The 15,216-nt window shown below is 35.1% G+C and overlaps 1 protein-coding gene across 5 annotated transcripts; it reads left to right on the top strand.

The window, feature by feature from the left end:
• Positions 1-13: 13 nt before the first annotated feature.
• LOC121370128 (solute carrier family 25 member 45-like) lies at positions 14-10,470 on the top strand. 5 transcript variants are annotated; one of them, XM_041495233.1, is made up of 6 exons: positions 14-121; positions 1,675-1,775; positions 3,367-3,410; positions 4,512-4,592; positions 6,879-7,131; positions 9,441-10,470. In XM_041495233.1, exons 2-6 carry the CDS (start codon positions 1,727-1,729, stop codon positions 9,917-9,919), a joined length of 906 nt encoding a protein of 301 aa, XP_041351167.1. In that variant the 5' UTR covers positions 14-121; positions 1,675-1,726; the 3' UTR covers positions 9,920-10,470. The 5 variants fall into 5 exon arrangements, with proteins under 5 accessions (XP_041351167.1, XP_041351166.1, XP_041351169.1 ...); XM_041495232.1 differs by having other exon boundaries at positions 25-207; XM_041495235.1 differs by having other exon boundaries at positions 25-184.
• Positions 10,471-15,216: the final 4,746 nt, after the last annotated feature.

Below are 15,216 nucleotides of genomic sequence, written 5' to 3' on the forward strand. Positions count from 1 at the left end.
ACAGGTCACAGTTATTTCCCTTGAGTTAGGCGAATTTTATTTTATGGAATTTGTTTTATTTTGAAGTCATTTATATTATGAAATGTTTTTTCATTGATGTCATTGAATGGTGGTCTTTAAAGTAAAACGTTGTTTTCTGGCATATATAATACAATCTATATGAGGCCTAGACATCTTTAAAAAAGTACTAACAATTAATTATTAAAGGTGCATTGCAGCATTATGATTCTCTATCTCACTCGGTCTAAAATCGACGATAGTCACTTTTCGCACCCTTTTTAAAATGCTTTAGCTTCGTACACAATAAATATAACATATCTTACCGTAATTTCACTTCAAATCCATATTTCATAAATAGTACAATTTTTTAATTGCAAGATTTTCCTCAGACACTGACTCGTGTGAGGTGCTTTAGTAGCCAAATTCTAAAACAAAAGATTATCAATAGCAATTTTGCATGAAATTTACAGCATTCTGAAGATGGAAACGTCATGTATCCAGTTTATTAGTCCACTACCAGTTCAACCAGAGGAGATTATAGGTTTTATTTTCGTCGGTCTATCTGGCAGGCGTCTGTTCAACATAGTTTTCCGGACAGGTTTTTTTCACAGTGCCTTGAGAGATCGAGCTGAAATTTTGTGTATAGCTTTATAATGTAGTGTTACAGATCAAGTTTGACTTTCATGGAGATTTAGCCATTTTTGACAGTCATGGCCCTTGAACTTCAGATATACGAAAATGTGTTTTCCCACATGTTTGTTCACAATGCCTTGAGATTATGATAATGAGATGGCATACATGTACTGTTACAGATCAGGTTTGACTTTCATGGCAATTTACCAATTTTTCACAGTTACGCCCCTTGAATGTAGGAGATACATGCAGTAGGGTACATGTTTTGCTTTAGCAGTACTCGCAGAATGCTTGTTATTGTAAAGTGATGCAAAGTGACATCACTGGAAAACTGACATCATTCAAATTCAAAATTAGTTATAGTACTACAATGCTTCACCACATGAAAATAAAACTGATCTACAAACTTTTACCTCTGTCAAAATTATTTGAAGTTGTATATATTGAGCAGACAATGTCTTTCACTAAACAAGAGTGCGAAGAGCGACTGTCATCAACCTTGGTACACTTTTATATTAAGCATTTTGAATAAATCATCAACTTTTGTCATGATTTGTTTTTCATTCGATCTTATGAATGGGCCACATCACATTTACATAGTACTTAACTTGCAAAGGTTTTTATGAGCCATTTTTAATAACTTTTTCAATGTCTTGTTGCAAATAAGTTAAACTAATGAGTGTCACCATTGCTTTTCAGTCACAAACTAATCATAAATTTCCAAAAAGACATTCAGTGAATATTATTGGCTATATTTGAAAGCCATATTCAGTACAATGTGTATTTTGTGTGTGTGTGGGGTGGGGGGTGGAGGATTTAGTTGGTATGGTGCTCTCACAAGGAGCTTGGGTTTGTAAGATCAAACTACTTTGGCAGACCAATGCCTAATTACTGGTGTATCAACGGCTGTGATATGTTTGTGAGGGGAAATACATATACTTTTGTCCTAGCAGGCATTGATCAAGAGTCGGCATTTTAGAAAAAAGTATCTGTGATACATGTACATTTATTAGGTTTAATTGTCTTAAGTTATTTTTTCAGGGGATGTGCACATGCATTGGAAACTCCTGAATGGAAGGCCTTTGGGTAGACAATGGTGGCCAATAGTGTGCTACATGATTACCTGGCTGGAGCCATCGGAGGTTAGCAATAAATATATACTGATGGACAGAAATAAAGGATCATGCAAATACTAAAAGCAAATAGTGACTGCAACCAAAACTGTTGATCCATAGCCAGGATTTCTGCCAGATAGTAAAATGGGTATGGCGCCATACCCAAAGATTTTTGTAGATTTAATTTTTTTAAGTTAACCTTTTGACATTACTGTATGATTTTCATAACCATAACTCTAAACCTAATCCATTTTGTTTTCTGGTGGAGACCCCCCTCCACCCATACCACCTGCATTCATCACACACATTGTAAATATTCAATTCCATAGTGCCATATCCAAAAATGTCTGTCTGGCAGAAACACTGATAGCACTTGTTAGAAGTTCACTGTGTTACTAGCAGTTATGAGTCAATTCAACAGTGCTGACATTCAATCCCACTTTACATAAAAATGAGACATTAATTACTATTAAAGCTAGTAGTAAATTTAAATGTGGTCTACAATTCCAGGTGTTCTCTTATTTCTTTTTATCAATATAATTATAAAGCACCTGTGTATAATTTAAATTCTTGCAGCCAACAAAACTTTTGTACACTAGTACCGGCCTCAGTGGCGGCGTAGTTAAGTCATCAGACATAAGACTGGTAGGTACAGGGTTCGCAACCCGGTACCAGCTCTCACTGCAAGTTTTAATGACTTAGTGAGTAGGTGTAAGACCACTACACCCGCTTCTCTCTCACTAACCACTAACAATAAACAACTAACCTACTATCCTGGATAGAAGCACGAAAATAACTTGAAATAAAATTAAATGTACTCTTAGTATCACAAACAACCCCAGTGCATCCTTACCTACCTGTAGTCCTACATATCATTATGTACGTGGCTGACAGGGCTCACCCTGTCCATTGCCAAATTAGCCAATTGCTAATTTTTATACAAAATGGCTACAACATTTTATCATTTGGCTAATAAAATTTTCTTTGAATAATTTGTAAGGAAATACTCTAAAAATGTGAAAATTGGCTAAAACAAAGTTATTTCCAGTATGAGCCCTGGCTGGAAACAGCTAAATTATTTACCTTTTTAAGAATATAGCCACAGTGTGTAGCCCATGACATTATATTGCAGTGATTCTGCTGTGATGCGAGACTTTAAAAGACTTTAAATGTAGTGCTGTGAATGTCTTAAATTATAGTACATAAAATGTTCATATTTAATTTTTGTTACATGCTTTGCAACATCAGGGCTCTGTACATTGTCTGTACACTGCTACAAAATTTAATCTTTGGCTAACAAAATGTTCCTTAAAATATTTTAATGATTTTCAAGTAAATATACTCTACATATCTCAAAATTGGCTAAGCCAAGTTTTGTTCCAGTGTGAGCCCTGTAGCATGTAATAGTTGTTAAGTGTTTTCTCTTCTTACTGAATGTAACAAAATGTCGTCATAAAGGTCAAAAGTTTACAGAAACTGATGGGGGGGGGGATTTGATTTTTAACTTGGGGGAAGGATGTATTATCTTCAGAGAGGTGGGTGGCAGTGCCTGATCCCTCCCTTCCACCACCATTTTGTATAATTATTTAGACATTATTATCTTTCTTTTTGAAAACAGGTTGTACAGGTATTATTGTCGGACATCCATTTGACACTGTGAAGGTGAGATTTCTTTTTTAAATAACCAGATTGAGATTTTATGTGAGATATTTTATGTTGCTGTAAACTATAGTATCAGCCACAGTAATTCCTTTCTATTGGGCTCAAACTTTAGAATTTGTTACCTATGGTGATTTTTAAAGGTTTTTGGTATAGGCAAAATGCTCACCTAAAGCAGTTTTAAGCCTGCCTACAGAAGTTTTACAGAGGTAGATCTAGAGCGGGTGGGAGGGGCCCGGGCCCCCCTAAATTTTTGCAATAGTTATAATTTTATTATATATTAATTTTAATTTTTTTACGATCCCCCTCCAAACCTCCCCCAAATTTCCCAGTGGCATTCCACCTCATGATTTTCTGGATCTGCCACTGTTTTAGACCAGTATCTTTTGCAACAAATGAAAACAAAACAAAAAACCAAAATTACAATATCTTTTTAACCACAGTAATAATTTTTATCCCGTGGCAAAACTCTGCCATTAGTAAAGCGCCTGATCTCTGGTAATTCATATATTAGCTGTGGTAATTGCTGTCAGTGCCACAGGTAAATTCGAGCCCTGTTTCTATTTAAAATACAGAAAGCGAGAATAAATATTGGCACAGTTTTACCAATACATTATGATTAATATATGATCATGCAGAATGTATATTAAATACATATAATTTATTATGATACATCCTACTTGTACCAATACATTTAATAATTTTTTATTTTATATCATTGTCAGTCCTTTAAAATCACGAGAACTGCCAGTCAGTTGCGTGGTGAACAATTACATTCTAAAATTAAAAATACAATATATCAGTAATGAAAGTGAAAATAAGTTTGTGTTTTTGAATCACCAATGTATCACAGAATCGTAGTTCAAGTGTTTTAGGATTAGGTAGGCCTAACTCATCATTTACAAGAGCTATATATTCACGTAACCAAACAATCGGTTACCTAAGTAAAACTCACGTGAACTGACTTCAGGTTACCTAAGATTTTGAAATATTGTCCCCTGCATTTAGTACTCATAATAAACACAAATACCTTTCCTTTTATTAATTTGTGTTTCTGTTTTACTATGATGTATTTCAAAGACATGTTTTCTCCCTCTCTGACAGGTCCAGCTGCAGACTCAGACTCCAGGCCACCAGTACAAGCAGCTATGGGACTGCGTTTTAAACATTCACCATCAAGGACTGGTGTGTATACTGACTGGGCTTCTTGATTATGGTAGCCCCACTCCCATGGCTAGTGATATTCAGTGTTGGGCTAGTAAATACCTACTATAACTAGCCCGAAGGCTAGTGGAAAAAACCCTTGTCAAATGCTGTAGTTACATATTTTGTAAATATGAATATCCTGCCCACTCTTTCCACCCCCAGTCTAAGGATTTTAAAGCTCTATATCTCTCTTTAGGTGACATATCTGATTATTACTATTAGTAAAATTGTATTTACTTAAAGTAAGGCTAGTGAAGTTTTAATCATGGCTAGTACATTTTTAAAATCATTGATCCCATGGTTAGTGGATTTTTATAAAATTCTAGAAGCCCTGACTGATCATCCAATTAATACCAGGTTTAGTGGGCTGTTTGTCGGAGATGCGCTGGGTTATAGGATAAATCTTCCACAGTTGAAATCATATGCATGTTTTAGATCAGCTGCCACTGAACAAAGAGTTAGCAGTCATTCAGCAGATATGAATTGCAGAGGTGTAGAAATGAAAAATATTTCACTAGCCTGCCAGGCCAGAACCATGCAACTAATATTTACTAGACCGACAGACTTTCTATTAGTCCGTCAGCCTATATAGAATACATTATTGTTTAACAATATTGTAATATACTCTGTCTTCACTTCAAATGATATATATATATGTATGTATGTATCAGCCCTTTTTTCCCGGTCTGGGACCGATATTATTTTTTATAAAACGTGTGTTTGCTGGTCTCATTTTTGTCCTTGTCAGTCCGAAGCACCTGTCTGTTTCTATTATTGGAACAAATTCCTATCCATCAACTGGACCGGCCTGCCCAGACATCAGTATCTTGTGCATAATTTAAAATAATAATAAATAAATTAAAAATTATTCAAGATAAAAATACACAAACGCTATGATGATTTTTTTAAAACACTATTTGGCAACTATCATCTTTTACTTGATGTTATAATTTTTATTCCTTTCTTTTTTTAACCCCCCCCCCCCTCCCCCAATAGTGATATGACATCACATGGGACTGATTGACAATTTTGTTTTACCCCACCCCTGGTATGCATGTATGTATGTATGTATATATTTAATGACGCTTGTTAAGTGATCAATGTCTTGTAGCAAACGAAAACAAGACCCAAACCTTGACTGACAAATCAGTAAATTTTGAAATACTCTGGTTAATACTAAGTTTTTCACATTTCTTTTATATATATATATACAAAATTCAAGTGATATCCCAGAAGTGTTTAACAGAACAATCTATCCAGAAGACATTGCGGATTCAATGCAAAAACAAAATATGTATATAACAAATTAAATTAGTCAGTCTGTCGGACTAGTAGTTGCATTTTTTAACTCGTCTGTCAGAATGTTTACTCGCATTTGGTGACCGGGCATGTACTTTCTGCAGCCCTGAATTGAAGCTACATTTCATGAATAAATTGACTCGTAGGAATCAAGATATTCCTAGTAAGTCACATTTAGTACACACAAAAAGATTTGGTGTTTAGAGGGTAGCGTTTTAGAGTTTAGATAAATTGAAACTTGACCAGTTTTGACAGGATTCTGGTGTGTTCAGGGTCCGGTCTAGACAGGTAGTTGGTTAATTTTATTTAAAGATATATTGTCAATATCAGTTTTGAATATGTAATACAATCAGGTACATAAACATTTTATTTCTTGAATTAGCTTTCTGTGAATTGAATATAAAATAATGTTCCAAGAATGTGACATGATGGTCATAGAAAACCACATACAAGGATAAATAAGGAACAAAGGTTAAGAATATCTTCATATCAAAGTACAAAAAGTTTGTTTTGTTTAATGACTCCACTAGAGCACATTGATTTATTCATCATCGGCTATTGGATGTCAAACACATGGTCATTTTGACAGTCATAGAGAGGAAACCTGCTTTTTCATTAGTACAAGGGATCTTTTATATGCACCATCCCACAGACAGGATAGCACATACCATGGCCTTTCATATACCAGTCGTGGTGCACTGGCTGGGATGAGAAATAACCTACTGGGCCCACTGACAGGGATCGATCCTAGACCAACCGCGCATCAAGCAAACGCTTTACCACTAAGCTACGTCCTGCCCCTTGAAAGTACAGGTTATAATAATCACAAACATAAAAATAAAAATTCAGCAACAAGTCAAACTTTCAACCGTATTCCTGTCTAAATAGGATCCATAATATGTCCCCCCTGCACTATCTGCCTCAAACACTGCTTAAATAAGCAATGGATTTATTTTCATTTCTCAGTCACAAGGATTTTACCGTGGACTCTCCTGGCCGCTGGTCAGCTATGGTCTAATCAGCTCTGTTTATTTTGGAGTATATGGGAACACCCTGTCTGCGATGCAGAGAGTACAAGTGGTGAAGAGTCATTCGTTCAAGTGGTACCTCCAGGTGGCTACCGCGGGGATGATGGCGGGCGTGGTTCAGGTCTTCATCGCATGTCCTGTTGAAGTTATCAAGGTTGTGCTGCAGTCTCAGATTCCACATCAGTTACCAGGTAAATGGATTTGGGAGATGCAAATCGTCTGAATTATGCTAGTATGTTTGTATTGCATGAAAACTGTTTCTCTCCTTGATTTTTTTAACAGTGTTGTTACCTGTTTTGGAAATCCAGGAAAGTATTTGAATTTCATGATGAAATTCAGGCCTGAAATGTCCTGAAAAATCTACCTTTGTGTTGTCTTTGAATAGTGCTCAAAATCCACTATCAGAAAACCCAACCTCAATGACTTTAATAGCTAGGTAAATAAATTTAGAATAGTAACACCCATGGAAATGAATTATCCCACATGAATAATAACATCTATGGAAATGAAGGAAGGAAATGTTTTATTTAATAACACACTCAAAACATTTTATTTGCGGTTATATGGTGTTGGACATGTTTAAGGACCACAGAAAACCCGCTGTCTCCACTTCATGGGCTACTCTTTTTCGATTAGCAGCAAGGGATCTTTTATATGCACCATCCCACAGACAGGATAACACATACCACAGCCTTTGATACACCAGTCGTGGTGCACTAGCTAGAGCGAGAAATAGCCCAATGGGCCCACTGACGGGGATCGATCCCAGATCGACCACGCATCAAGCAAATGCTTTACCACTGGGCTATATCCCATGGAAATGAATGATGTCATATTCATGCATGACCAGTGATGGTGACGCACATTCTGTAAATGCATTCCCTGCTTATTTTGTGTTCTGGAAAAATCCCTAAATGTTCTGGAAATATCCTAGAATTTTATGACCCTCCAAGTGAAAAAATTGTGTTTAATGAAAAGCTGACAGAAACCTGATATTTTTCAAGAATGTATATCGGGCATAGAAATGCTTTAGATTTTTTTCTTAAAATTCCAGATTTTAGAATCCGATGGATTTAGCCATAGATACATGTATTGAATTGTTTTGTAAATAATTCTATCTTTACTTCATTTTCAGGTGCAGTGTTCTCCAACTTTTATGCGACCAGGTTGGCGGACATGTGAGGCCTTGGGCCGAAGTCCACGAGGGGGGTGGGGGGGTGAGCTCATGAGGGGTTCGCCCCCTCTTGCACCGGAAAATTTTGTAAATCTTAAGTCACAAAAGGTGCTTTTTTTCTGGCATTTAATAGTTGATTTAAATAAAGTTAACCATAATCTATCTCATGATCTGCCGCACCGGCACCGGTCACGCTGAAGTAGTAGGGCCTAGATGATCATAGGCCTAAATGTGTGCGGCCAGTGGGCTAATCTCACCCGGAAAATTTTGAAAATAAAAGCTCATATAGATGCGATTTACTGGCATCTGGGGATAGTATTTTGCCGTCTTTCATTGCATAAAATATTATTTTGGATTTATGGTTTTCAACATGCCAACAGCCAGCAATAGACAATTCCCCTGTATGAAATTTGCCCGGACCCTTGTCAATTACTTGCAAGGACTAAGATTTACTAAAAATCATAATATGCAAATTGCCAATGATGAAGAGACGGGCGGCTGTCTGTCAAAAATTACCGCTTGCTGATTGGATTAGAGTAGCCAAGCTGTTGCAATCTACGTTGCACCGCTGAGATGTGCCGCTTGTATTAACGACTCCCGCTTTATTACTGCCGTTTCCTGTCATGGACGGAGGAGTCGGTCAAGGCCGGCTCATGTGCCCACGACAGGCGTGCGCTACAACAGCTTGTTCTGAATGTGCACGTAAAACCCTATGACATGACATGTCATCACTGCTGGATATTGGGGAGGCCCGGTTTTAATTTTGTTCGACACGTGGACATTTTGCGACCGGTATATCGGTGATTTTACCACCTGAAATTTTCAGCAGGGATCCAATCAGATTCGTTCTTACAAATGTGTTGAATTAGAATATTATTATTATATACTCCAAGTCTAAGTACAGGCTAAATATTGCGATAGGTGAATAGAACTGACGGAAAAAAAATTCATCATAGTGGACTGATTTTCGACTTGGCGGCATTTTTTATCAGCTTGGCGGACCCGTCTGCGAAAATCTTCAGCTTGGCGGCGCAAATTCTCAGCTTGGCGGGTGTACAAGCCGGTTACTGGGGTTGGAGAACACTGCAGGTGTACATGTGTATAATTCTATACTTCATTTTCAGGTGTACATGTGTATAATTCTATACTTCATTTTCAGGTGTACATGTGTATAATTCTATACTTCATTTTCAGCTGTACATGTGTATAATTCTATACTTCATTTTCAGGTGTATGCAGACATATTACAGAGGCCCTTTAGATTCAGAAAGAGATATTGTATTCATAATTGTTTTATAAGTAATTCTATCTTTACTTAATTTTCAGGTGAATGTCCATACAAGCAGAAATATTACAGAGGCCCTATGGAAGCAGCCATTGACATTGTTAAGTCGCGGGGTCCCCGAGGCCTCTTCAGAGGGTTTGGCACGCAGTTTTGCAGGGACATTCCAGCAAGTGCCGTCTACATGGTCACCTATGTTTTTCTCGGTTCACAAGGTGCTGGCCTGTTTCAGTCGATCCCCTCTCAGATCATCAACTTCATCGCTGGAGGTTTCGCCGGGGTTTTAAGCTGGCTCATTATCCTGCCACTAGATGTTGTGAAGAGTCGACTGCAGGGGGACAGCGAGAGAAAACTGTACAAGGGTTTCTCGGACTGTGTCATGAAAAGCTACAGAGATGGGGGCTTGAGATTGTTTTTTCGAGGGGGGCTGGTGATCAGTGTTCGCGCTTTTCCAGTGAATGCTGTCACGTTGATGGTGTACTCGGAATGCCTCACTTTGCTGAATAGATATTATGCACGTTAATGTTTATTTTTAAACTACTAGGTACTTGTATTGTGATTGTATGTTCATTTTTAAAGGGAATATCACTGCAATTTTGTACATATGGAAAAAAAAAAAATTATGATGTAAAATAAACAATGACTGTTAAGAACATTGGCATACCATCACTAACACATTGGACATAACAGACACTAGAATTCTAAACAAGAAAATGTATTTAATATGTAATTTTCATCACGAAAAAGACTGTTAATAGGAGACATCATACAATGGCTGTAAACTCTGTTAACAGGAGACATCATACAATGGCTGTAAACTCTGTCAACAGGAGACGTCATACAATGGCTGTAAACTCGGTTAACAGGAGACGTCATACAATGGCTGTAAACTCGGTTAACAGGAGACGTCATACAATGGCTGTAAACTCTGTTAACAGGAGACGTCATACAATGGCTGTAAACTCGGTTAACAGGAGGCGTCATACAATGGCTGTAAACTCGGTTAACGGGAGACGCCATACAATGGCTGTAAACTCGGTTAACAGGAGACGTCATACAATGGGTGTAAACTCGGGTAACAGGAGACATCATACAATGGCTGTAAACTCGGTTAATCGGAGATGTCATACAATGGCTGTAAATTCTGTTAACAGGAGACATCATACAATGGCTGTAAACTCTGTTAATCAGAGACATCATACAATGGGTGTAAACTCTGGTAATAGGAGACATCATACAATGGCTATAAGCTCTGTTAACAGGAGACGTCATACAATGGCTGTAAACTCTGCTAACAGGAGACATCATACCATGGCTGTAAACTCTGCTAATAGGAGATCATACAATGGCTGTAAACTGTTAATAGAAGACGTCATACAATGGCTGTAAACTTAATAGGAGATGTCATACAATGTCTATAAACTGTTAATAGGAGACGTCATACAATGGCTGTAAACTGTTAATAGGAGACGTCATACAATGGCTGTAAACTGTTAATAGGAGATGTCATATAATTGCTGTAAACTCAGGACAGTCCCTTTAAAATCATTATTTATATAGTCTGGTGTACTTCAGCTTTGTGCAATAATTTTACAGTTATCAATATTTTGTCCTCATTACAGCTATTTTTACATTCCAATATTTTCTTATTTTCATCTTTTTATAAACTTAAATACAAAATTTACTGATTTTGTTGTGTTTTGCTATGCTTTTGTTATTAATCATGATCCAGTTGACTGCATTACATTTAAATTCTACATTTGATGCTATTAATGATGAAGAAGTAAGAAGTGCTATAAAATCACTTAAAGGGACATACCCTAGTTTTTAAACACTACAGCATATTTTTCACTATTAGAGTCGTTTATAATCACTGAAATCAAACATTACTTATATTTTATTGTTTAGATTATCCATTTCCGTACAACTGAAGTGTTTCTGGTTATCCTGGTGTTTCTAATACCACAAAATGCATTTTCATATTTTTAAAAATGCACTTGCGTCTGAGAAGTAACTGTTATGGAGTAGTGTTTTAGTCTACTTTTAAGGGTATTTTACAGAATCTTGTTTCACTCTGTTGTATCCAGATTTGTTACAGGTTAGTAAATTAACCAAACTTAGTGTACATTTTTATGGGTTGTATTAGAGTCTAGGTGAAAAATATGCCTTAGTGTTTAAAAACTAGGGTCTGTCCCTTTAAATTAGGTAAAAGCCCAGGTGTGGATTTGTTTTTATATATTATTGGAAAAATATATACTTCTATTTTAGAAACTAGGATTAGGACTTGGCTTGAATTTAATAATATTATCCATGAAGCACAGGCAGGTTTCTGAAATGATTACTCCACAATAGATCATATATTTACACTTCAGGCATTGTGTCAAAAATACCTTAGAAAGCCTAGACATCGATTTTATGTTGCTTTTATTATCTTTGCAAAGCTTTTGACTTGGTAGATAGGAAAAAGTTACTGTATGTGTTGCATATGAGGTAAAATATTTAATATTTTATAAGATGTGTATGAAAAAGTAAAAGCTTTTGTTAGGAGTAAAGAATGTTAGGACATATCCCTTTACAACATCTAGTGGTGTCTGTCAAGGGTGTATGTTAAGTCCAGTTTTATTTATAATTTTTATTAATGAATTTATAAATGAGATGAATAATAGTAATCTTATAGGAATTTTTATGACTGAAAATATTAATGGTATACTAATGCTTCTCTTTGCTGATGATGGTGTACTTATTGATGATACAGTAATAGGTTTGCAAAAAAAGCTTGATGTATTATATAAGATTTGTGTAAAATGGGGATTAGAAATTAAAGTTGATAAATCTAATATAATTGTATTTAGAAATGGTGGGTACTTAAGATGTAAAGACAAGTGGTTTTATAAGGGCATTGAATTAATAACTGTCATATTATAAGTATCTTGGTATAACATTCTCTTCTTGTTTGAAATGGTCTAAGGCTTGCTAGACTTTAATCTATTCAAGCGAGAAAAGCCTTTTTTCCTATTTTTACTTTATTTAAGAGATGCCCTATAGTATTGTCCAGAATATATTTGATACTTAAAATAGCTCCTATTTTAGTAGATGGCTCTGAAATATGGGGATTTACTTATTGAGAGTCTATTGAAAAAGTACAAAGTAATATTTTTTAAAGGTTTTTAGGAGTTTCAAAGAGAGTATCATCAAATGCTGTACTTGGGGAAATAGGTAGAGACCATTTGTGTGTGAAATACTTTAGCTGTTGTATAAAATATTGGTGTAAATTGTTATATATGGATTCATCCAGATATCCCAAGGCTTGTTATATGTTGAAATGTCATGATGAAACTGGTACAATTAATTGGGTATTACATGTAAGAACGTATATATTATATTTGTCGCAATATAAGGATCTCTTGAGAATTGTTTTCTAAATTTAGGTGTTTGTCACATAAATTAAAAGTACACAAAAGCAGATATAATCCAGAAATAGAAAGAAATGAAATGATCTGTTGAAAGTGTAATCTCAATCAAGTGGAAGACGAATATCATTTTCTTTTAGTATATCCATATTTTGCTTTGAGCAGGAAATATTTCATATCAGAATACTTTACCTGGTATAGTAAATCCTTCAAGAAAAAACATTTATTTATTGATTTCTACCCAAAATATAAAGTGTATTAAAGGAATAGCCTTGTTTTTAAAAAGAAATCTGCCAGTTTAAATTAAATATACATGTATAGTACATTGTACACTCGTAGCACACGATTAATTTCTTTTAAAAGTAGTTATCTTGGTCATGTGGCCTCAATAACTGAATAAATATCTTGTCAGGTTGTCTAAAATGTTTAATCTGCTATACATTTTGTTTCCTGTTTGTTAAATATTTATAAAATTGTTTAAACTTTTATTCTACAATAGTTAGCATAATTATACCTGCAAACGTGCTTTATTTGTACACATCAGTCTGTGCTGTAAGTCAAGAATTCATTATAAACAAGTTGGTTAACTTTGGTGCCATTTCTGTTGCAGGATATACATATATGTAATTTGCCCTTTATAAACAGATTATTGTTACTCAAGATGCCCATTAAATCGATTCTATTTGCTTCATTTCAGTGACATTAGGTTTAGTCCACTCTTCTCAAGTGGTGGCCTCTTAAGAGGTCAATTTAATCTCCCAAACAACACAAGTGGTATAAACCGAGTGGTATCAAACTTGTCTTAAGTCATTTACTCTTACAAATTTCTCTCTTACTCTCTTTGTTTTACTGGTTAACACTTCTTTAAATTCATTTAAACAGTCTTTCATAGTTGTTTATCTGGTCCAAGATTTAATATCGATTTTATCTTTTTATTTTGTGGCTGGTTACTTAATAATGTGCGGGTTTGTTGAATCGTTATTACACACGTGGGTCATACTGGTTATATTTCCCTGAATATCTTGAACTATATGGATAATAAATTGCCTTAAAACCTGTATAGATTTAACTTGTGCAGTTTGATGATAATTTGTATCAAGATCTTTTTATTTACACTGAATTTGTACCTCCAAAAAGATTATTTGAAATGGTATGGGTTTAAAACTTAATAAATTAGTATGTTTTTATATGAATTTTTTCTATATTCATTATGCAGTTACATGCCAATTCATCAGTTCCCTTTTTACGTAAACGGGCAATAGCCTCCAAATGAATATTTTTTTTACGTAAACGGGCAATAGCCTCAAAATGAATATTTTCTTCCTTAGTAAAATGTAATATTGTATGTGTGTGTGTGTATGTGTGCATTTATTGTAAATGCTACAATAGTAGGATAATAATTAAATAAATATCATAATAAAAATATATACATGTATGTGAGAAAACTACAACATTTTACCAAAATATACAATGTACTTTGTTGTCATATTACAAAGCATAAAAGTGTACTTATTGTTTATTGCAGTAGTCTTGGGAAGGTTATGTTATCATGTAAGACTTGGTGTCAAGATCCGATCTGTTCTTATTTCATGCCAATCGCTCTACTTAAAATAATACCAGTGACAAACAATTAAATAACCATTGCAATCACCCTGTAGTAATAGAAAATTCCATTGTTATTTTTATGTGCTCGCATTCACTCACATTAGTTTGATTTAAAACTACAATATAGGTTTTGCTTTGTTCCAGAATAATATACGCTAACATGATAAAGCTAAACACAAAATTTAAGATCAATATTTCGAGGCATTGTGGAAAAAAAAAAGTCTGGAAAACTATTTATGGAACCAATGGACGGATGAACAGACAGGATAAATAAGAAATCCATAGTCCTCTCCAGCTGGATGGGTAGGGGACTAATAAATTTACAAACATGAAACATTTCTAACGTTCATTAGTAATTTGTTCCATAGTTAATAGAATAAATGAAGGAATTGGGGTGGGATTTAGCCGAGTTGGTCAGGTGCTTGTATTGCAGGATCGAACACCTTGGGGGATCCATTCAACTGATTGTGTGTTTTTTCTAGTTCCAACCAGTGCACCACGGCCATGAAATGTTCATTCCCATCTAGGAAAATGCACATAAAAGATCCCTTGCTGCATTAGGAAAAATGTAGCGTGTTTCCTCCAATTACGTGTCAAAATTACCAATGTTTGACATTCAATAGCTCTAGTGTACGGTAATGTTAAACAAAACAAACTTTAAATGAAGGAATTGGAAAATAATTTAGTTTTGACACGTTTATCATGTTGTAGACTATTCTTGAATAAATTAATGTTAAAAGACACCCCTAAACTGAAAAATACATTGGTTATTGAATGCTGAAGAAAGGTAAATGTGTGATAAACA

Source organism: Gigantopelta aegis, chromosome 4 (genome assembly GCF_016097555.1).
Source record: "Gigantopelta aegis isolate Gae_Host chromosome 4, Gae_host_genome, whole genome shotgun sequence".
In the NCBI taxonomy this organism is placed as follows: Eukaryota; Metazoa; Mollusca; class Gastropoda; order Neomphalida; family Peltospiridae; genus Gigantopelta; species Gigantopelta aegis.

Excerpts from the sequence above, each read along its gene's own strand:
- LOC121370128 (XM_041495233.1), top strand. The coding sequence starts at position 1,727 with ATGGTGGCCAATAGTGTGCTACATGATTACCTGGCTGGAGCCATCGGA. Across the intron at positions 1,776-3,366 it reads CCTGGCTGGAGCCATCGGAG|GTTGTACAGGTATTATTGTC; the intron begins GTTAGCAATAAA and ends TTTTGAAAACAG. Across the intron at positions 7,132-9,440 it reads GATTCCACATCAGTTACCAG|GTGAATGTCCATACAAGCAG; the intron begins GTAAATGGATTT and ends CTTAATTTTCAG.